At 46.4% G+C, this 24584-nt stretch overlaps 1 protein-coding gene across 2 annotated transcripts in view; it reads left to right on the forward strand.

Moving 5' to 3' along the window:
* Positions 1-24584, forward strand: part of RNF216 (ring finger protein 216) — an 883004-nt gene that overhangs the window by 709512 nt on the left and 148908 nt on the right. For both annotated transcript variants that reach the window (XM_085629139.1, XM_085629141.1), the window contains one exon: positions 23121-23218. In XM_085629139.1, the coding sequence (XP_085485265.1) occupies positions 23121-23218 (98 nt within the window). The remainder of the gene's footprint in view (positions 1-23120; positions 23219-24584) is intronic.

The raw sequence follows: 24584 nt of genomic DNA on the forward strand, positions 1-24584 counted from the left end.
CCAAACTGCCATGGTGTGCATTTCCATGCACAACGTGGCAGGCACCGCGCGGTGCCTGCAACCTTGTGCATGGATATGGAGGGGGGTACCAAGTGCACCTCTCTACCCCCCAGGGGCCCGCAACGGGCCCCCAAAGCAACTCCTCACCAGCCTTTCTGGAAAGGCCAGTTTCCGCACACATCCTAATATGGATGGCGGTGCCTGGTAGGCACCGCCACCATATTAGTGACAAGTCCACTCGGCCAGCAATCGGAACGATTGCCGACCGGCGGAAAAGCGGTGGACGCACCTTGCGTCCGCCACGATACCCCCTGCTATTATAATATGGCGGGTTGCGATGGGTGGATCGCCGGGCCGGCGATCCGCCCGCCATCCTAATCAACCCCTAAGTACGTAGTGCCAGTTAATGTGCCCATTTTTCTGCTTAAAGATCACGTCTGGGCCTGCTTCCAGATTTCCGTGGGGCAGAGATGGCAGTGTAAGTGTTCATTTTACATGTTTTCTTGATGGAACCTCCCGCCCAATGATTTTAAACCCTGTAGATTTTTGGGGAAATGATTGTGAATCATAGGTTAAAAGTATGAGTTTTCCGTTCAGTGATTTTTGTTTCCATCAGTTAGCAGGGTGTGCTTTATGACGGTCGAAGCCATCACGCTTTCAAGGTCCACCGAAAGTATCTCATTTTAGTTTGGTCATATACTAATAATTTAAGAATCTGTTATTTGTGTAGAATTGTGATCCATTCTGCTAGATAGAACATGTTATTTACCAATATTACCCAACCAAAGTTGATACTCATTTTACTGTGCTCAGCCGGGTGAAAGGCTGGTGGTCCTAACCAGGATGCACTGTTAGGGACCGTTTCCTGAAGCTTCTGGTTGCCCGACCCCACTCTACTCCAATGCTCTAGGTCCCAGTAGCACCAACAGTCTCGGGCCCATTCGTGGAGCAGTTCTGGCACCCGTCATTGCTATCAAAGTAGTCAATTGGTAGGTCACATAAGAAATCTAAGAAATCAAAGCGCCCTTCAACTTTTTCACGCCATGCCCAAGTCTTCAGGGAAGGCACTGGAATGACCCAATAATCTAGGTTCTGCTCCCACATGTTTGCCACAGAGTTTGACAGGATCTGCTATACGCCTCCCAGAATTTCCTGAAGCTGGGGCGACCCCCACCCAATTAAGAGTTTTATGAGGCCATGCACCTCATATTTGGGCGGGCCAACCCCCTCTGGAGTGCCCTGTGCCCCACAGGTTGGGCAGGTGCCCCCACTAGATTTCAGCTGGCGGGTCCTCCCTTGGCACCAGTTGGCCCTCTTAGATCAATTCTTGGATCTGGATTGGCTCCAGTCACGAGACCGCAATTTTTCCTGGAGTCCCTTCCAGTAACATCTTTCCCAGCGGTGCCAACCCCCTCATAATACCCGACTGTAGTACGAAGCCTGACCGGCATCACCAGAAGTCAACACCGGGGCTGGCCAGAGAGTTCTGGCCAGCCCGTGTGTGGAAAAAGTCGCCGCTGGCTCCGACTCAACCTTCTGAGTCGGAGCCGAGTGCTAATTCTTTTGATAAGTATTGTAGGGAGTATGATTGGAAAGAATTTGAAGATTCGTATGGTTACCCTAGTCCCATGGAAGTGCCCGAAGATCACTGGTGCGGGAAACTGACAGATGCCAGTGGTTTGGACACCTCCCCAGACACTGGCTTAGTCTCTCTGCCTAGTATGGCTATGGAGGAAGGAGCTTACATTGCCATGGTGGGGAAGAGGACCTTACTCTGCCCTCGGTGGCAGAAAACCTTACTCTGCCCTCAGTGGCAGAAGACTGAGGTGCTTCAGCTGGGAGTCGCTTCCACAGAGCCTCTCCTCCTTTTTAGTGAAGTCCTCATGGATGTCCTGCTCGACACATGGACTAAGCCCTGCACTAGGGCTCCTTTGCACAAGACCATTGCCCACTGCCACCGCCCACCCCTGGGGACCCAGCTATCGTCACCCAGCACCCCACCCAGGAGAACCTGGTTGTCCTGGCCTCCATGTCCAAAGTAAACCCTGGTGCATTCAACCATGCCAACACTGGATCGAAGATCCAAGAGGGTGGGCACATTTGGCAAGGGGACGTTCTCTTCTGCCAGTCTTGCACTGTGGTCTATGGACAACACATGCCTTTTTTCGGCCAGTATTCCCACACATTGTGGGATTCGGCTGTTCAAGTGCTGCCAGTGGTCTGGGAGGAGGCCCAAGCCATTATGACACCAGCTGTTTGCAATGGCAGAACATCAGCAAAGTTCACAATACGCTGTAGACTGGATATGACCTACTTGCTAAGCAGAGCAATTGCATCGTCACTGGACATGCCCTCCCAATTGCACCTGCCTCTTTGGTGACGAGGCAGATTTGGCCCTCAAGCGCTTTAAAGACAGCAGGGCCACTGCCCGGTCGTTGGGACTCTCCAGGGCCCCATGCCAGCCCCATTTCTTCCCTTCTGTGGCTGAGATTGAGCAGCGGCAACTGACAGTCTTTGACCTCCCTTCAAAAGTCTGCAATGGCATTCTGGCAGTTAGGTGTCTCACAACCAAAGCAGTATATAGCTGCCTTTAGGATAAGTTTGTGGCTGGGTGTACTTCAAAATATGTTGATCCTTTCTCACCACCTTTGTCCGAGGCATTGGTATTTGTTCTCTGTTTTGGGCACAGTTAAAGGGTATCTTTTTGCCATATTCTTTTTCTTGCTGTTACCAGAACAGCCCTCCCTGTTCAAGTCAAATGTGACTTGTTTCCTAAAAGGAATACACGTTTCCTCCAAAACCCATCATGTTTCAATGGGACCTGAACCTAGTTTTGATATTTTTAATGTGCTCACCCTTCGAGCCTCTGCATAGGTGCCCTCTACGTCTCTTGACCATCGAAGCCACTTTCTAGTGGCTATTTTATCACCCAGGAGGGTTGGCGATCTGCAGGCACTCTCTGTGCACCCTCCATACACCAACGTTTTTCTAGACCAACTGGTTCTGAGAACACTTTCCTCGTTCCTGCCGAAAGTGGTGACACCCTTTCACATCGGCCAGACCATCACATTGCCAATCTTCTTTGCTTATCCACACCCTTCCAAAGAGGAGGATAGACTCCTTCGCCTGGACCCAAAAAGAGCATTATCGTTCTACATAGATTGTACCAAATAATACCGGGTAGACAATCAGTTTTTCATTGAGTTCACTAGAGCAAAGGGAATGCTGTGCCGAAGCAAACTATCTCCAGATGGATTGTACTCTTCATTAAGATCTGCTATGCACTGGCAAAAAGCAACCCCAAGGGCTTGCGGGCACATTTAGACAGAGCCAAGGCTGCAACCACTGCAGTAGCTTGCAAACTTTGTCATGTGACATGGGCATCCCTGCATATGTTTACCAAACTCTACTGCCTAGAAAAGAGAGTCCTTTATGACCGACACTTTGCCCGTTCGGTACTCCAGACCTTCCTGGTCTGAATCTGTTGGCAGACCCACTTCTGGGGAGGTATTGCTTTGGTATCTATTCTAAGTAAAGAAATCTGTGGCTAAAAGACTTTATCAGATGAACAAGTTACTTTTGGTAACATTATCTGGTAGAGTGTCTACCTAGCCGTAGATTCCATGATCCTAGGTTTTCTTTTCTTCAGAGAACCTCGTTTTTCTTCATTGTCACATATCCGAGCAGCTTCAAATACATGAGTTTAGGATATGCACTGTCCAAAAATCTCTTGTTATAATATGAATCAAGGCCATATTTAGAGTTTATATGACAACTGACTGGCCTGTTAATTCACTAAAAGCATTGTTGTCAGTGCGGAGGGGTGACCGCAATGATTCTTTCGTTCATTAAAAAACTTATTAGGTTCAATATTTCTCAATGCGGTGATATAATCTAATATACTTAGCAGAAACTCTTCCATGTGTAAAATTAATGCGCTTTGTTGAATTTTGAAGGAACTTTATCATATTTTTACACAATGTTTGCACAGGTTAGCTGCCAAATATTTTCAAGAATCTTGTATGGGCTATTGGAGCCAAGCCAGATCCTTGGCTCGGCTCTTCGGTCCCTGTTAATTGGTTGGCTCGCCTGCCTATGTTCAAGCCTGCAATGCCAAACGTTTATAAAACTGCAGGGTGCTTCACTTTCCGGCTAAGTTGCTGTTTCCGATGGTGCTGCATGGGGCCAGTGATGGTGTCCCAGCAGTGGTCTTCAAGACAACATTACTGTGGGCATAGAAAGAGGCAAGTCTGGGGGATGGTGGAGGTCCTCGACATTATGGAAGTTGAGACTAACGACTGACGCAGCAAGAGGAATGAAGGGATCATGGACAACCAGACCCTAGCAGGAGTTGCAGAAGATCATTGCTAGCAAGAAGGATGATTGGTGGGAGAAACCACTGCGAGATGCAGAAGGTCGCTTGTGGTTATGGGCAGCGAAGTGAATAACAAAAGTATGGTAACTTTGATCCTGAGTGCAGTGGGGCAGAATTCGTGAGTTTGAAAGCAGGGTCATAATTGTGGCTAAACATAAAATATTCTGAAACGATTTTGTTGGCATTTCGCATTCAGGTAATGCATATGCAATATAATGCACACCCCTTAAGTGAAAAATAAATGGAATTAGATTAATTGTTAGGAAAAGCACTCTTTTACATTTTGAAAGCTCATAAGGTTAATGCACATGTCAGTGTGTTTAACCACGCCTATCACTGCATATGTCAGTGTGTTTAACCACACCACTCTGCGACCCTCTACGCCACTCTGCGACCCTCTACGCCACTCTGCGACCCTCTACGCCACTCTGCGACCCTCTACGCCACTCTGCGACCCTCTACGCCACTCTGCGACCCTCTACGCCACTCTGCGACCCTCTACGCCACTCTGCGACCCTCTACGCCACTCTGCGACCCTCTACGCCACTCTGCGACCCTCTACGCCACTCTGCGACCCTCTACGCCACTCTGCGACCCTCTACGCCACTCTGCGACCCTCTACGCCACTCTGCGACCCTCTACGCCACTCTGCGACCCTCTACGCCACTCTGCGACCCTCTACGCCACTCTGCGACCCTCTACGCCCCGCTCTGCGGCCCTTCCGCGCCCCGCTCTGCGGCCCTTCCGCGCCCCGCTCTGCGGCCCTTCCGCGCCCCGCTCTGCGGCCCTTCCGCGCCCCGCTCTGCGGCCCTTCCGCGCCCCGCTCTGCGGCCCTTCCGCGCCCCGCTCTGCGGCCCTTCCGCGCCCCGCTCTGCGGCCCTTCCGCGCCCCGCTCTGCGGCCCTTCCGCGCCCCGCTCTGCGGCCCTTCCGCGCCCCGCTCTGCGGCCCTTCCGCGCCCCGCTCTGCGGCCCTTCCGCGCCCCGCTCTGCGGCCCTTCCGCGCCCCGCTCTGCGGCCCTTCCGCGCCCCGCTCTGCGGCCCTTCCGCGCCCCGCTCTGCAGACCTTTCGCACCCCGCTCTGCAGACCTTTCGCACCCCGCTCTGCAGACCTTCCGCGTTCCGCTCTGCAGACCTTCTGCGCTTCCCTCCACACTGCTCCCCCCCACGACCCTGAGCTCCACGACCCTGTACTCTACACTACTCCACAACGCTCTGTGCCACTTCTCTACAACACTGATATTCTACAACCCTCTAGTCCACTCTGCTCTACTTTACTTTACTATACTCCACTCTATGCCACAACACTGTATACCCCTCTACTCCATTCTGCGCCCCTCCATTTGATGCCCCTCTCCGCCACCCCACTCTGCCATTCAACTGCATGCCACTCCACTCCGTGCCACTCTAGTCTGTGCCACAAACGTTCAGCCATGCTGAACAGCTGCAGTGTGTATACAACATGGCTAAAACACATTGGTAAATACAGTAGCACTTGCATAGGCGAGACCTATAGGCGTTGCCAATGCTTATTAGTTTTAATGTTCTTTAAAGGAAAATATGATTCTTATGTGCACTAAGAAAAGTATTTTTGTTCACGTTGAATTACTGTTACTTTAAGATGTCGTTGAAACACGTGAGGGAGACTGAAAACTGCAACACGCAGTGGCAAAGCCAATAGGTCTTGCCTATGCGTAAGATAATGGCTTTCTCAATATGTTTTTGCCATATTGTAAACCAGCCTGACTGCTGTTCCACATGCCTAAAGTTAGTGGTGTAGAGGAGAGCTAATTGAAATGTAGTAGACTGGAAAGGAGTAGAGTTTTGTAGACTGGAATGAAGTATAGTGTCGTAGACTGGAAGGAAGCAGAGTGTCATACACTGGAATGAAGTAGAGTGTTGTAGACTAGTGTCATAGAATTGAGTAGTGTCATAGAGTAGGGTGGCGTGGCATAGAGTGGAGTATGCATGGTGTGGTAGTGCACTGCCAGTGCAGACAGCACATTGTCCATTGAAATGACAATTACATTTGCATACACAGTTTAACTGATAAAACAATGGAAATTAGCATCAGTTAGTTTATTGATATGTTGTGATCGTATTTAAATATTTTTTTCACCACACTAAAGAATTACAAAAAAAACTTAATTTGTGCTCTCCCAATTCTGATATATTCTGAAATATCTGTGCAGTTAATTTACTGGCATTTAAATGTTGTTGTGTGGTAGAAAACATCCCCCAGTTTCCTTTCTCACCCCCAGTATCCAGCAAGATTGTTACAGAAATCCTCTGACTTTGCAGTCAGATAAAGAGCAGTAAACACCAAGCTCCACTGGTAGACCCTCACATTTGACCTCTGTCTTTGAATGCACAGCTAATGTGGCGAGATTAAAGCAAAATGTAAAAGCCTGTTTATTGCTCAATCACTTCTGAACTCCAGCATGGTTAGTTTGGGGGTGCGTTTAAGTTTTATTATTAGTAAAGGGCACTGACCAAAATAAACAAGTTGGCAGACAGAACATTGTTCCTTACAGACATGCGAGACTGGTGAACTGGTAGATGTGAGTAGTCAGTCAAGCAGAAAAATTGTTGGCAGGAAACCTTTTCAAAGAAATGCAGCATGTTTACTGCAGCTAACTAGCCTACAGGAGACCATTGAAAACACATGCACTTGCCTGGAGTGTCTAACGAAAAAGAAAAAAAGAGTTCCCAGAAAGTGAGCAATAATGGTAGGGTAACAAGGAGAGAGTCAGAAAGGTGGTAAACAGGCTATGCTCCACGGGTGGGGCAGAGACGTGCCGGAGAGCTTAAAACAGATAAAGCCACCTAATAAAAGGCAAGCAAATGTGATTTACAAAACATAAAGCCAGTTGTAAGCATGTCCCAGGGAAGCTTTCAGCATGTCCCTTATGTCTTTGCAACCGAAAAGCTGTGCTGTCTGGTAGGTTTCAACCTAAAAAGGAGAGAATGCAAAAAAAGCATTAGCATAATATTGACCCATCAGTTCGGGCAGAGAAGTACTCTTCTGTTTAGACCGATGTGCCCATTCAAAATGGTGTCACTCACAGTGCAAAAGAAGCACGAATGGCTAGAGTTGGCTGACTCATTGCCCCATGCTGTGTGCTGGGGTGGGCTACAGTAAAATGTGACTAGCAGTTGAATAGACCGGCTGATGAAGAGGGCTGACCCATAGGCCCGCCATGTAGTATATCTTTGCATTTCATTTTTATTAATTGTTATAATTACATGAGATTAGCACGACAGCTGACGTCTCTCGGTCTGACGTGAAAAGGAGATCGATTTTTTTTTTTTTAAACGGAAATAACGGGGAATCAGATGAAAGGAAAGAGGCTAAGGTGAACACAGTTAAGTCGGACCACCAGGACTCCGTGAAGGTGACCCGAAAACTTCGATCTTCCCAGTATTACCCCTTCTCTTCTAGATATTTTTTAGGTATAGGCTACCAGACAGAGCAAGCTGTGAAAGACACGTTGTGGTTTTTCCAAGAATATTTCTGGGATTGCAGCCCTTCCATTGCTTACCATTGGTTGTCTTTACTGTTACTCTTGTTTGCCTGCTTCATATACGTGTCGCTGCTTGTCAGTCTTATGCTTGCTTCCCCCATTGCCTCTTTCTCTTTAGTATCTCTGATTGGCTGGCTTCTATACTTCCGCTGCTTGCTTTTATGGAACTATTTGTTTTCTTTTCTTAAGCATTCCATGAGAGTGCATGTGTGTTCCAGTTACCTCCCACATGTGCTTTTCTCAGCGCTATATTCTTTCTTGCCCGTGGGCCTCCTTCCCATTCCGCCGTATTGCACTCTCCTCTCTGTGTGCTTTTCCCTGCATCATGTAGAGGTAGACCACAAGTCAAATTTGCTTTAGACTTGCCACATGCCCGACAGGACCCATTCTTTTAAATACATACCTAATGCATGTTTGTAGATGACCATTACGTTCTAGAAAATAAGTCTTTGACCAATCAAAAGTAGCCCCGGTCAACTGTTCTCATTTTTTAAATGTATTCTCCTGTTTCACGCTGGCTTCGTTATTGTTGCTCTTCCAAGTGTATTCTGTAAGCCAGTGCCAGCGCTCCCTGACTGTCGCCAATACTTCGTGGCAGATGTTAGACCATCAGCGGCAAGAGCGGGTTGCCTTTCTTCTCCATCCCTCTTAACTATCCCTCAGGTTTAACATGCAACAATGGAAACTGAAATCGCTGAGCCCAAAATAAAAGCCCGTATCCATGGCAACATTGGAAGAAAAGGCCGATCTGTATAACACGAAGAATTCTTTAGCACACATGCAATAGATGCGTCTGCTGTGCATCGTTGCCCTTCTACCCGTGTTCATTGCGCTCTGTCGCTGCTGTCTTTCATTCCCGAGGAATTCCCTTCATAAGGCTCTGAAGACGCATCTTTTTAGGCTTTGAGGACTCTGGGACACCTTTGGGGACTCTGCCCCTCTTCACCTGTACTTTCAAGCCGAGCGCCGCGACACTCGGCGTATCTGCGCGCTATATAAAAGACACTCATTCATTCATTGCCCTGATTGTAAAATGGGTGTCATTAACTATGGAGTAAGGAGACCCTGAGTCCGCATAAATTTGTAATTGTATCCCTCCAATAGTCATTTCGCAGATAGGTTTTTTCTTTATCACACTATTGTCAATATTCAGGATAATAGGAAGGCCCTCCGTGATGTTCAACATGTAAGATCTTTCAAACTCTTCTTTATTGTCGAAGTCATTGTCGCTAGATTCGCCATCTTCCACGCACCGTACTTTTTTACCTTTGTTTTTCCTACAAGCTTTAGCAACGTGGCCAACTACACCACAGACAGAACACCTTTGTTTAATCGCTGGGCATCCTTTAAAATTCGCTAAATGCGAGCTGCTATCACACCTGTAACATCTAAATTTGCTTGAGTCTGTAGGAAATTTGCTTGAGTCTGTAGGATTTTCTTTAACGGATTTGTTCTTTTTGTAAACTGGTTTGGTTTTAGAATTATCAATCTTGGAAACAGTGTTGCTTGCTTTGCTACTTTCCTCAACTTTAACATTCACTTGTTTTGCGCTTCTGCTGGACATTTCTGCTTTTCTAACAATCGCAAGAATGTCGTCCAATTTGGAATCACCATTGACCCAAAGCCTATCCTGGATAGAGGTGTCTTTGATGTGCATGACAACCTGATCCCTAATGAAATCCTCTTGTAGATTCCCAAATTGACAATCCAGAGAAAGAATTCTTAACGCAGAAACGTAATTGTCCACTGGTTCATCAGAATTCTGTTTTCTCTGGAAGAATTTATATCTTAGTATGCCAATGCAAACTTTTGGTGAAAAATAACGGTCGAAATCATTGACAGCTGCGATAAATATATTCTGATCAGAGCCGCCTGTAGGTCTGGACATTTGGTTGTAGGCTTTGAGACCCTCTGGACCAACGGAGTGAAGGAAAATACCTTTCTTTTCTGCAGGAGACATTTTTCCTTTAACGTCTAGAGTCTCTATATAATTAAGAAAATAGGCTTTCCATTCCGCCCACTCCATACAAGGATTACCTCCTGCTGGCCAAAAGCACTGGGGGGGAGCTAAATTGTAATTTTGTGCGTTAGCCATTATCGTTTCAAAGAACACGAAACGAAAAGCAAGCGGAAAAAAAAAACGCTATTCAGACTGTGAAAATATTTAACCAGCCAGTACACGGTAGGCTTGTGTCTTAACAATCAGATTAAATAAACCTTGAACAAAGCAAGTAGAAACACAGGTTCACGCAATCTCCACAACACTGTGTAACTAAAAATAAGAATCCACTCTTTTAGTAAGCAGAACCTTGATTCTGCACCATTATGTAATTTGTAGAAAAAAAAACGAGAATTGACTCTGTAAATACCTTTGTAAATACCTTTGAATTACAAAAGACGAATCTGCAGTCCCGATTTCCTGTTGCTAAGCGATAAACGCTACCTCCGCTGAAATTGACGAAGAACAACAAAGAAAAAATGGCGGCACGCTGCTTGCGTACGTGAAGACCATCGAGAGGATAATGCAGAGCGTTCCTGGAGACGTCACGCATGCGCACGTCACAGTGAGGAACAGCCAGCCGACAACGGAATGCAGTACACTGGTGAGTACGAAGAAATTGTGAATTTCGTTTTAAAATCGTTTGAAATGTCCCTGGGCAAGCTAGACGATTCTTTAAAAAAGGTCCAAAGTCGTATACTTGCGCTGGTGATGAAGCTTACGTTCAGAATCGACGAGGAGCTTCTCCCATGCACGCGAGTTCGTTTCTTCTTCTTTTATCCTTTGGAATAGTGGTGCTGTTAACGATTCGCTCGTCGCCAAATTTGTAATGATGAGATCTCGCACTCAGTGAGAATCATTAAGTATTTAATATAGGAAAAACAGCACCACAAGAAAGTACGTCCACCAGCCACAGGAACAGGTTAATAACGGCCTCCCAAGAACTCTCCCCGGCACGGACCCAGACTCTAGAACATCCATAGAGTCTAACCAGGGTCCGTGCCCAAACAAGTTTACTTATGAACCAACAAATGCTCGCGCTACGCGCGACAGTAAACACAACAGTGTCACCCGTAGCCTGACATCTGTTCTGCGGCCAACAATAGCCCTTCCGGAGCACCCCTGCATATGCACACAGAGCAGCTGACTGCGACCCATTAGAGTCGTAGCCCGCGGGACGTTCAGGACTTCCGGCCACGTGTACAGGGAAAAGGCATCATCCGTTATGTAATCCTGGCCTCCCGCGCCCCGCCCAAAGGCGGGGGGCGGGGCTGTATTTGTGGGCATCAGTCACTCACTCTTACTCTGGTCCCTCATGCAGGGTCTTGTCGGACCCGGCTCCTCTTTGAGGCCGCCCGTGCATCTCCGTTTTAATGGACTGGAAATGTAAAAGCCTATGTAATTGGGGGGGGGGGGGGGTTTAGGGGCAGAGTTAGTAAGTTTGATTTCCGTGCATATACACAAAGCCCTAGTTTGGAATATGGCTTTCCAAGAGCCACTGGTGGTGGTTTTCCCCAGTTTTAGTGGTTCAACCACATATGTACCTCAGCCTTAGTTTTTCGTCCACTGAGTGTTGCAGCCAGTTCTGGCTTCCAGTCTCACCTCATTTGTACATTATCCCACCAGCTAGAACAGTAATCCTAGGCTCTTCTGTAAAATGTCACTGCTTCGTGGCTGGATGGCGATTTTAAATACCAGCGGTAACTTATGTTATGGCAGGTGCTTTTGAGATAGGGTAAGGGATCTGTTCGATAAAGGACATCACAAAATATGAAAATCATGATTGAAGCAATTTTCTCAATTTTACTTACCTATGCCTTTGGGACCGCAATCTGTCCCTTTAATAGATTGTCTTCAATCCTCTTTTTTTAACGTTATGTTTTTTAAAGTGCAGATAATAAAATGGAGTCCTGCCCTTAACTTTCTTTTGGGTCTAAGATGGACAAAATTTGCTTTTGGCTAGGTTCAGCCTAAGGAGTGCAATGTGTGGCTGTTCACTTGAGTGCTGGTGGGAGCCTTGTGTTGATTCCCACTGTGACAATTTCAAGCAGCAATTTCTGATGGATACTTCTAACTGCATATTTCCCACTTTAGAGTACTCTGCAGGAGCCAGAATGGATCCGGTAAACTTTTCTCCAGCATTGCTCCAGCACCCTGCGATGTGGTGCAGTGCAGCTCTGGATTAACCCCGCACTGCCCCATAAGTGACATATAAGCGCCACCACTGCGAGCTGACGTCAGTTCCTTTCTTTTCGTTTCTGATGCGGATCTGGAGCTCCGCTCCCAATTTTGTTGGCCTTCTGACAACTCCTGAAAATAAAAATCCAGAGTGCTAGGGAAACTATGTCCCCTTCATAATCTAGAGGTTTCAAACTATTCCTCGAATGTAGGAAACCAATGATGGTCATGAATTTTCAAAAGATGGAACACAACTCTAAGTTGTGCGACAAGTGTGCCCTCCTGCACCCAAAGGCGATCCCAGACTGAGATGCGAAGCTGTACGTTCAGGAGCACGAGAAATAGTCGCGGGCCTCGCTTACATCCCCCTCCAAGTAAAGGCCGTAGGCTCACTCACGCTACCGAGCCAGTTCCTGTAACGGGCCACCATTTGCATTCAAAGTCCTCCGGTAAGTCAAAGTCCAAAACTCAAACAAAAGAAAGCGAAGCAGGACTCTACCCCACCCTGTCACACTGTGTCCGATGCATAGGCGAAAGGGCATAATGGGTTAATTCAGTCTGTCTCTGGGTCTACAGAGCAGAGTGAATCCCACAAAATTATCTTGGTACTCCCAGATTTTCCTGGGCCATCGGTGACGCTGCTTCAAATTGAGGCCTTTAAGTAGACTATACTGCAGTTATCTGAATTTCTTGCAGCTTGTTCTGGCGTACCTTAAGGCTCCTAGGATCCACGTGGCCTCCCGTCATTATACTGCAAGCAGATCTGTCCTCTGCACCATCAGACATCCTTGGACCTGTTATGGGCCCCGCTCCAACTCTGTACAAGCTTCCACCCAAAATTCATAGCCTACGTCTGTCTTTCCCTCGTCGATGGAAATGCAACCAGCCCCAGAAGAGGATCCGGTGGTGATTCAGATGTCTGACACCAAACTGACTTCAGCCCGATCACAACTGTTAGACCTGTCAGCCCTAGGGTGGTCTCCCCATCTATTTTTGATTGTGCCTCATTTTTTCCACCCTCATTTTTATGTTGGACTAGGTCTCCGGGCGCCTTTTCATTGCCAATCAGTGTTAAGGTGCAGGTGCTCCCTTCTCCCAAGATGGCTGCCACAGGCCCCTGCTCCTGCAGAGTGGTCTTTATCAGTAGCACCCTAGCTGCCAGGAGCTGGCTGGGACCCCACAACAATGTTGCAACACCAGCCCGCCTTTTTTGTCCCATAGGTAGAATGGGGAAGCTCCTGGAATGTGCTGGAACCTTCTAGAAGGGAGGTGTGGTTTTACTTTTGCTGCCTTGGCTAGAGGTCACCTGACCTAGGGCTACTTAAGTGAGGGAGGGAACTTTTTCCAGTTAGTTGGCCAGTTGGGGTGAAGCAGAGCTGGAGAATCCATGCCGGAGTTTTAGGCAGTAGGGCCTAGCCAGGGACTTATGCCTCTGAGAGTGACAGGGCTTAGGTGCTGCCTCTTAAGTGAGCGAGGGATCCTGTGAAACCCACTGATCTTGCCCAGCAGTAGGAGGACCCAGGGAACCTCTGCCCAGCCTGACCAGGAAGGACCTAGTCGCTAACTCATCCCCTACCCCCCAAGGAACAGAACCCCAAGGGCGCCAGTATCATCTGCGCCGCAAAGACTGAATACTGAAACTGCAAAAGCGGAATCCTGAAACTTCATGCCAAAGCTGAATATTGCAACTTCATGAAACGACTGATTGCCTGACTGCTGGGGATCGACCAGGTACTGGCACTGTGTCTCCTGCGCTGCCAGACCTGGCCTGGGACCCCCTGCGCGGATCTGCCGTCGAGCGCGGAGCTGGCCGAGCTTCCGCTTAATTTGTGACCCCCCCCCCCCCCCCCCCTGGTGCGAGGACCCGCAACGTGATCACCGCCGCGGCCCGTAGGCCTCAGGGACGTGTCAGTGCCAAGTCGGGGCCTGCGGAGAAGCCCGGGGCCCCGCCGCTGCCGTCGCAGCGTGCGGAGAAGGAGCGAGTGTCCGTGAGTGTCCCGCGCCGTTGCGCGCATCTGACGAAGGGCCCGGAGCGGAACCGAGCGACGAGACAAAAGTAACCCCCGGGGGCTGGGAGGTAGCGCGGCCGTGTGGCGGCCTGAGACTCGCCCCCCCCTGCTCCCCGGGAGTCGTGGGAAGGCCCGGTGCGCCCCCTGCCGAGTGGGAGCGACACCGCATGCAGAGACTGTGACTCCCCCCCCCCCCCCCCCCCCCTCCGTGGGATTTCCCTCCGTACTGTTGAGTCTCCCCTCCGTGGGATTACCCTCTCCTGGGGTCTGCCGTTCGCAGGACTCACCAGTGCTCCATGCGTTCTATGTCTAAGTAGCGCTGCTCACTCAATTGTATTTACCAGTGCTCAATGCGTTCTATGTCCAAGTAGCGCTGATCGTTCCTTTGTATTCAACAGTGCTCAATGCGTTCTATGTCTAAGTAGCGCTGATCATCCATTTGCATTCGCCAGTGCTCAATGCGTTCTATGTTGCAGTAACGCTGATCTGTCATTTGTATGCATCCGTACTCAATGCGTTCTATGTCTAAGGAGCGCTGACCCCGCATGTTGCATTCACAAGTGCTCAGGGCGTGCTAAGTCCAAATAGCGTGTAACCTCAGTTTGTGGTCTCAAGCGCTCCATTCTCCAGTTGAGGTCCCAAGTGCAAGGCGCTCAGTGTATGAGCGGCGCCTCATCTCTAAAGGGTGTCCAGCAGGGCAGTACGCTCCGTGTGCCAATAACGCTTTATCCTCAGGGTAGGCTTGGAAGTGCTCATGGTCGTAGGCAAACACTATTCAACTTCAAGATATGCTCATGTGCCTTTGTTTCTTCGTAGACACCAGTAGCGCCACGTGTGCAGGCCCCGGCCCGCAGCACTAGGAAAGTTCATACTGCAGGGATTGCTGAGGTAACCGTAATGAGATGCTGTAATGCAAATGTTAAAGTGTACAAGTTAGAGATGCTGTAATACAAATGTTAAAGTGTACAAGTTAAGATACATTGCCCTACAAGATTCCCGTGCGTGCTCCTTTGATTAGATAAATCTGATTAATTTGCATTCACCTTACTGTGTGGCGTCCATTATTGTGTGCGTTTACTGCTTCAGAGGATGCATGTGTTGTATGGTCGCTTAACACATAGGCCTTTGGGTGCCCAGCCGCTCGTGTCGCGTTACCCCCTTAGGGCCTGGAGACCCCAGGTCTTACAACAACCAATATCGCACTACAAAATTACTAAGGTGCAGCTTGTGATCCAGTGCCTCTACTAGTGTGTGGACACACCATCAGAGGCTCCACAATGTTTTGGGCTGGCTTTCTGACCAATGCTTACCACCACCATGACCCAAAGCTGCTGATGCGGATGATGATGATGATGATGGTGCGATGGGATGATCTACCCACTGTTTAGTATGACAGTTTTTACATAGACTTACAGGAGGCCAGTGGGTGTGATACTTCACCTGACACAGTGTTGAATTCTTAATTTGGACCACCAACGGAAGAAAGCGCATTATTTGAAATAGTGGTCCAACAAGCACCTGAGGTCTTAGACCTATAGCTGCCCTCTATTAAGACTAAGACTAATGTCTTTACGGAGGTCTTACAGCCTAGGCCAACCAGATCAGAGACCTGTTCCCTTTTAACGAGGCCCTCACTGATATCTTAATGGGCATCTGGTCAAAGCCCTGTTCCTGCCAACCAGTGTATAGACAAGTGGCCAGACATCACAGATCGTTCCCTGGGGATCTTTATTTTCTTGCTGAACTTCTTACTCCGAAGAGTTTGGTTGCATTAACCAGCACCGTCAACCTCCGCCACATATGGACCTCTTAGAAGTCTTAGTTTTTCGACCACTGTGTGTTGCATCCTGTTTTGATGAGTAGGCTCCTAGTAACATCTCATTTGTACAATATCCCACTAGCTAGTTAGACAGTAATCCTAGACCCTTTTGTAAAATGCCACTGCTTCGTGGCTGGGTGGTGGTTTTATCTACCAGCTGTAACTTAAGTTATGCCATGTTAGCGCCGGGACGACTCTTAGCTGGGGCAGCTGTTGCGCTTTATAAAACCCTAACATAACATGTGTTTTTGTGATAGTGGACAGGGATTGTTAGATATAGGACATCATAAAATAGAATGATCATGTTTGAAGCAATATTCTCAATTATATTTATGTGAATGTATTTGAGGCAGCATTCTTTCACTTTTATAGTTTGTCTGCAGTTATCTTTTTTTTAAAAAGAACAGATAATAATTTGAAGTCCTGCCCTTAACTTTCATTTGGATCTAAAATGGAAAGATGTTGCGTTTGGCTAGGTTCAGCCTAAGGAAAGAGTGCAAGGTGTAGCCGTTCACTTGAGTGCAAGTGGGAGCCTAAAATTTCTGATGGATACTTCCAACTTCGGATTCCTCACTTTAGAGTACTCTCCAGGTGCCAGAATGAATCCAGTAAACTTTTCTCCAGCATTGCTCCAGCGCACAGCTAGGTAGTGCAGTTCCGTTTTGCGTTCATTCCACACTGCCGCATAAGTGACTGAGTAGGAACCCTGGACCTGCAGCTTGCATATTTTCATACAGCCATCATGAAGACCCACAGACCTTACCTGTGATTCAGGGTAGGCCAGAACAGTTTGTTTCCTGTGCTCCCACTCTGCCTTACCAGCGCCCCTCAGGTGTTCATGAAAGAGATGGCAGTGGTCACAACACATCTTCAGAGGACGGGGCTAGCAGTTTTGCCCTACCTCGTCAACTGGTTGTTGAAGGTAGGCTCGCCAAAATCACTCGTATACCACCTCCAAGTGACTGCAAACGTCCTGATATCATTCATGATTAAAGCGCCAAAGTCGCAACTGACTCCTTGGCAGAGAATTCCTTTCATTAGAAATGTCCCTTCTATGGTACAGTTCAGAGCCTTTCCTCTGTTGCAAGGAGCCCAGGGCTTTTGGGATATATGATCCCCATGTTTCAGCCCCGGTCCTTGATCTCTGAGAGAATAGCTCTGTAGCTTCTTAGCTAATTTAGTCTCCTGCATCATTATTGACTGTGTTAAGTGGCTCGACTCAATCGTAGACCACCTCCATTATTATTACATCTCTAGGATTCAGGATCAATGTGCCGAAGACGCATCTGACTCATTAGCTGAGTATTCCGTTTTATAAGAGCCATCATGAATATTATGCTGTTCATGGGCTTCCCACTGTTACAGTGAGATCAAGGCATTCGGGCTATTGTATTGTAATTGCATTTATATAGCGCTTACTACCCCTGATGAGGCGTCAAAGCACTTATTTGGCGAGTAGCACACTATTCCGAAACCCATAAAGGATTAGTGGTGAATTAGTATAGTGAAATATGGTATGAGATTTGAGTGATTGATGTTAGTCAGTTATTTGGATTGAGAAGGATAGTAGAGGGCTAGAGAAGGAAAAAAGGTTTTCATTTATATAGCGCTTGCTACCCTTGATGGGGTGTTGAAGCTCTTTTTCGACGAGTAGCACGCTACTTTGGGGCCCATCGAGGATTGAGTGGTGAATTAGTATAGTGAAAATATGAAAAGTGATTTGAGTGGGGGATATGTTAGTCAGTTATTTGGATTGAGAAGGATAGTGGAGGGATAGAGAAGGGGAAAAGGTTTGCATTTATATAGTGCCTGCTACACCTGATGGGGTGTTGAAGTGCTTTTTCGGCGAGTAGCACGTTACTCTGGAACCCATACTGTGTTAGTGGTGCATTAGTATAGTGAAATATGAAAGTAATTTGAGTGGTGGATATGTTTTTCATTTGGATTGAGAAGGAGAGCGGAGGGGTAGAAGATGTAAAAAGGTTTACATTTATATAGCACTTGCTACCCCGATGAGGTGTTGAAGTGCTTTTTTGGCGCATAAGCCCCAGGGGAAAACACTTGAGGAAAGCCATGACTGAATTGAGATCCCACTGTGGCATCAGAAAAGGTTTTGAGGAAACGTGTGTCAATACATAAAAAAAAAAAAAAAAAACCCACATCTGGTGATATAAACAACATTGGCTGTTCTGGCAAACAAAACAAGGCTGAATGGATGGCTAGATAGATAGATACCTTTTCATGGGGGCCACTGTAAGTCCTTGCTGGGCTAAAGACAAAAACAATAAAATCTCAAAGTTTAGCCTGCAAACCTGTAGCAGGCTCCACATGAGGCCACAAACGTCCCAGTGCCCTGCATAAATGAATTGTGTAGTGGGATGACGGGGGACGAGGATATCATTCTCTAGCTCAGTAAGTAGCTGGAACACAGTCAACTGCAGCTGCCCAAATTCCATGCATGGAGGTGTAGATTGCGCTAGCCCGGTTGTGACCCCTGCCCTGCTGCTGCGACAAAAGATCCTCTTGAAGCAGAAGCAACATTGGGGGACCAATGTGGATGCCCAAAAGTACCACACACTCCTAGCCTAATCTGAAACCACTAAGATGACTGAAAACCAGTCATTCTAGATCTTTACATCTCAGGAGAGGAGAAGTCATGGCAGAAAGTCATACAGGGGCTAGTGCTCTACTCTCGCCTAGGAGATGCATCTCCTAGATAGAATCTTCTAGGAAACTACAGTGTGCAAAAGTTATGACTGCTCATTCGATGGCGAAAAAATCTAACAAGGGTTCTCCCCATCGTCGAAAAATCTCCTGTGACCTCTCAGGATGAAGTCACCATGCGTGATCTGTTAAGCACTATTGGTCGAGTTTGTCTGGCCTGGCATTCAAAGATCCTGCCATGTGATTCGTTACCACGGATATGCCCTGATGATCCGGCCAACTCCAGAGGCAAACAGCCTCTTGGCACAGGATCAATCCTGCACTGCTTTCTCCTTGAAGATGTCTACCTGATGTGGTGTCTTGGATGACCCAGGGAATTCTGTCCACTCACAGAGTTGATCTTTTCTCAACAACGTTTGTGGCCGAGTTTGAGGCCATAAGGTTGATTTGCTGCAGCTACACTTTCTGATGTTCTATTTGTCCGGTCTAACACCATTCAGGACCTTGTTGTAGGAATTGTTAAAGTTTATTTGTCGGCCCTCCTAAACTTTGCCTTTTCCTGATCATATCACTTTAAAACATTTTTGTTTTTTAAAGTCCACAGTTGCTATGGTTTTTTTCCGAAAGGGCTTGCATATGTTTCCTGCACCTTTTTATGCTGTAGTGAAACTGGTTTTTAATGTGCATGCATTTCAGTCTCAGCACAGCTGATCTTGGCCAGTAAAACAATTACTTTTGTGTGTCTGCTGCGTCAGTGGAATACACATGCTGCTAGTACAACCACCATAAACCACTTTCTTTGCAGACAACTTGGTGCTTTGGATGGCGGCATTATTTCCATCTGACGTAGTGTGGCCTTTACATGTCGGGCAGTTCCTCATTCTTTCTACTTTTTAACCTCCACTACATCGCTCTAAGGTGAAGGTGACACTTAATCGGTTGGACTCCTTATCTTATATAATAATCAGACTTAGGAGCAGCAAACGGATGACCAGCGTTTTGTGTGGTTCTTTAGTGCTAAGAGGGGTAGAACAGTTCAGAAATGGGCTTCATCCAGATGCATCATTCTTTGCATAAAGATGTGCTCTACCTTGGCTAAGAATGAGGTTGCGATGGCCTTTGGACCTATTCTACCAAACCTAAGGCCATCACCACGCCCATGGCTTTGTTTGTTCCAGTCAAGTGCTGGAAATCTGGTATTTGGCTACACAGGCACACGTGCACACCTTCACCCGGCATTACTAATTTGACTCTCAGGTCTACAGGAAGGGCCATTTTGCCTTCTCAGTCCTGCAGGATTTCCTGGTATGAAGTCCACTCCTAAGACCCTCCACCATTGGGAGGTACTGCTTTATGATCTTTTCAAAATGTGAGGAATCTGCAGTTCGAATTATCCATCACAAAACTAGATACTTACCTCCTGTTAAACTATTTTTGATGGATGCACCATTTAACAGCAGATTGATTGCCAATGCAGGGGCAGTTGCTAGGAAAAAGATCCAGTCTGATGCCTTGAGGATTTCAAAACGTGAGAAATCTGTGGTTAAATAGAATATCTGTTAGGAAGAGCATTATCGAAGGGAAGAACCATGTTCATCATTTTTGAATTGGCACACTTGGTATTCCAGTTTGTCAAGAGATAACTTGTGTCTACCTGGTGAACATAGTTGCTGCGTATTTGCCCTCGCATAACCTCTGTTGAAAAAACCGTCTAGGACTCGAACATGTCAGGGTAATCAAATGCTGGTGAAAAGGAATCCGGAAATTCACTCGTACAGAACCGATTGTCTATTTTTCTTTTCTTTCAGACCTTAGAGATAACATATTGTTAGCTTTCAGCAAATACTTGGCGTTTAGGTCCACTCAGGTCTCTTTTATTCATCTGTTGCTTTTAGAAGGCTAGAAAGATATTTGTTTTCTTAACACAATTTTTCTAAAGATTTTGTTACTTTAGAGCCAAGGTGCTTCTGCAACTACTCAGTACAGTCTGTGCACTCAGTTCAGGGTTATATGATTTCATTTTTGCAGAATAATCCAATTATTTTGTCATTGGATTGGGAGTCTACATTGGGTACAGCTTCCATCAAGATATACTTATCTTGAAAGACAGTAATATTGGCAAAATTACACTGAAGTCTCTAATGACTACAGAAATCAAGAACAATGGTTGTAATAGCATTCAAAACTAGTTCAGTGAATTGAAATAAATATGAATATATAAATTAGCACTTAAAGGAAAATTGATGTGCATCCATTCATCAGCTGCAGAAAACGTTTAAAATGCTGCTGTACATCTTAGGTAATTGTACCTCGTTAGAAATCCATAACTAATGTAAACTGCAGGCACTTCTCTAAAACTTAGGAAATGCGTTTACTATCCTAGAGCTAAAATGAAACCTGATAAACTCCTCTTGAGAACCTCCTACTGTGTCCTGGCTCCATTTTTATGCCTTGCCGTTTAAAAAAGGACATGCGCTGTCACTTGAGAGACAGTTTGTTTAGTTACAAGGGGCTTAGATCTCACCAATTACTTACTGTTGGATGGCTTCATCACTCATTTTCTTGCTTCTTTGCAGCACGTCAGCCTAACTTCCTCTTTGTATGTTTGTTGCTCAAATGGTGAATGGCTTTAGTACTGCTTTCCTTGCCCATGGTCTCTTTCCACTGTTTGTGCTTATAGAAGTACTTTGTTATGACCCGTTGTTGCTTGCCACTTCCCTCCCACATTACTTGCTCTAACCCTTCCACACATCTCACCTTGTTGCTTGCTCCTGTCCTTCCTACCGCTCCATTCTGCATTGCTCCTGGCCCCCTTCCCTCCTGCTCTCTCCTGCTTTGTTGCTTTCTTTCCTCCTTTGTTGCTTGCACCCTATCCCGCCCTTGTATTGCTTGCCCTGTCCCTCCTGGGGAAACCTGCTTTGTTTCCCTATCCCTTCTGCCTCCATCTGGCTTTGCTTGCCCTTTCACACCCACCCCCTCCCGCTTATTGCTTGCGCCTTAGACCATACCTCTCCGGCTTTGTTGCTTGCTCTGTCGTGTCATGCCCTGACACCCACAACCACTTCTGCACTCTTGCTTGTCCCATAATACCCAGCCACCCACCTGGTTGTTGCTTGCCCGTCCCCCTGCCTAACCTTCCAAGTTGCTGTTTGCCTCGTCCCACTCCTGTGTTACTTACCCCCTCCAGCCAGAAAAAAAGCGTTGACGTGCTGCTGTACAGCATGGGTAAAAAACATTGACAAAGCCAATAGCTCTTGCATAAGTGAGACCTGTTGGTTTTTACCAATGCTTGATATTTTTATTTGAGTGTATGCGTGTAATATACTGAAGTCACATGGAGTTCTGTTCAGATGTGCAAGGTCAGCAAATAAACTTGCTGAAAGTACGTACTAAATCGTGTTTCTTCTTTACGAAATAACATTAATTTAAATAATAAATGTGTTTTATTACTGCGGAATCACAACTTCTTATAACTCGACCACGCTTAAACGGATCCTTTGTGCATTGCAGTGGGTGGGTGAGTCGTCATAGGCAGTATGGGAATGCTTTCCCTTTGAGCATGTGTGGCTCTAAATTAGCGTTTTACAGCGTCTAGTATAAATACAAGGAAAGGACAAATAACGTGCAGTATTTTGTCACACATCCCAAAAACATGCACCATTTTACTTTTAAGAAACCCTGTACCCTTTCTTAATGTCTCTCCTTTGCTCTCCTTAGTCATTGTATAATTTAAAAAATCATACCAGATAAAGTTCGATTGTACAAGGTGTTGTAGAAAACATTCTATCAGTGCATGTTATTTTTTCCTTTTTCCCCAAAACTATTTCACTTGTTCCATTTAGTGTTCATCATCACCAGAGTGTTCACGGAGACAAAATAGTAGGTTAATAATGCTAGTTTTCGGCCAACTGCTTGTCGTTGTACATGTATCATGCTGTAATTCTAACCCAAGTACGGGAAATACGATGAACCTACAAAAAGACGAACATAGATACACAAGCGTTGATGCAGTGCTCTGGGAAATATTTCCGTAGTTGAATTGCCGCCTCCTTACTAAGTAAAGTCTCCAGATGCAGCCACAACATACCTACCTAATGCACTGAACACAGAATTTCATTGCAAGTGTACAACTATAATACTGAAATTATTAGCTTAGGTCTTCATAGTGAGCTGGACTTCTGTGTTCAAATGAACTGCACCGTGTGACCAAATGCAGTTTTCTTCTACCTGTCTCATGTGCACTCATCGGAAACAGAAGGCGTTGGTCTCTGATCTTGCACTGGAAACTTCTTAGAGTTTAAGGTTGACATGCAGACTCTTGGGTCCATCAGCGAGTCGCTTTTTGAGAACTGGGAAGTATTACTGGGCTACTGTAGTTAAGCCAATATCTAGCATAGTGTTTGCATGCCTCTTGGAAAAATGCCTGGATGCTCCATCAGTAAGTTCTTTAGAGATTTTCACAATTGCATCCACCTGGTAAAATATATTGATGTGTAACCTAAGTCATGACGGCTTCTTCTCATTTTCTTAATCTTTGCTTTATTCTCATTCTTAGGAAACCTGCAGGAAATGTCAGTGGCCCTGGAAGGAGCATGAAGATTTTACTTGTGAGCAGCTGGCTGAGAAAGATGACATTAAGTACCGAGTCACAATGTAAGTTCCTTGCGGAAGAGGATAAGATTATGGTGGGGATGTAGGAGCATCCAGTGGCTTGTAATCCCTTGTATGACAAAGTTGGGTGTGTATCCTTATCTAGGATTCTAACAGCGGTCTTGCATGTGCAGCTTTTGAAAGGTTTGCTCAAAATCTACATACTCTACTTTTCGTGGAAACCTTCTAACCTTTAAGGAAAGCTACATAGAGACTGTTCTTAAGTTGCAAAAAGTGAGTTATGTGTCCAATATTTCAAATGAAAGAGCAGGCGGCAGCCCAGTGTTTGAGCATTACTCTTAGTGAAGAACAATACACACTGTACTACTGACCCATTATCTAAGACATTGATGGAGGGGTCGCTGTTAGTGTTCGCGTTCATGATTGTACCCGCACTATGAACAAGACTTTCAGTTCAGCTCAATCTTGCGAATCAACAGCAGTAACAACTCCTGGGCATTGTCTTTAGAACTAGTGCAGCTATCTTTAAGAGCCAGTAGATTATATATAATTGTGATATTTGTCATCACACATTAGAATGCATGGTGTAGCTTGTAGTGTAGATATGAGATTCCTTTACACTAAATGTAAAATAACCACATAAAAAAGCACAGTTTAGTACACTCTGAAGCTTTACCACTACACACAAGCAAGAAATGTGTGCTAATGTTTGTTACATAGTTACAGTAGGCAGACCTGACACTTGGTGGAGGAAGAGTCAATAGAAGCTGCACAAACCATTGAAGGGACTTTTTTGTGCTGATGAATCTTCAAAATAACAAGTCTTGGAATTGAGCTGGTTACATCAAGTGTTTCAAAATGCTATCCCAATGCAGGGTATTTATATGCACAGCCTGAAGATAGTACTGCTGCTGGCTCTTTGGAGGTCTAGTGACCATTGGTGAAGGTAAAACAGTGGTAGATGGATGTTTTCCTATTATCTACACAGTCTACCATTAAAGTTTCCCCATAATTGCAACTCTCGCCGCTGTATACCTTTTTTGATGAGGTGCTGGGTTCAGTAGTGGAGAGGTTGGTTCTTCTGTGTCCACAAATGCCCCGGTTACTTACCGGTAATCTTCATTACTCCTTGTTAGTCTTCCTCGCCACATGACTAACGAAGTGAGCTTCAGCTCCACACCAGAGCCCTCCAAAGCAAAAGTTAGCCTCCCATGCCTCCCATCCCTTCCCAATATGGCCGACCCATACACTCCATGACCACTATAAGAGGCGGGCCGGCCCAACCCCAAATCCTGAAACTACCAAGCCCAAACATGAAGCCGATAGCCAGACAGGGAGGGAGGGACGGGAACTCATGTGGCGAGGAAGACTAACTCGGAGTAATGAAGATTACCGGTAAGTAACCGGG

The sequence above is a fragment of the Triturus cristatus genome, chromosome 10 (assembly GCF_964204655.1).
Source record: "Triturus cristatus chromosome 10, aTriCri1.1, whole genome shotgun sequence".
In the NCBI taxonomy this organism is placed as follows: Eukaryota; Metazoa; Chordata; class Amphibia; order Caudata; family Salamandridae; genus Triturus; species Triturus cristatus.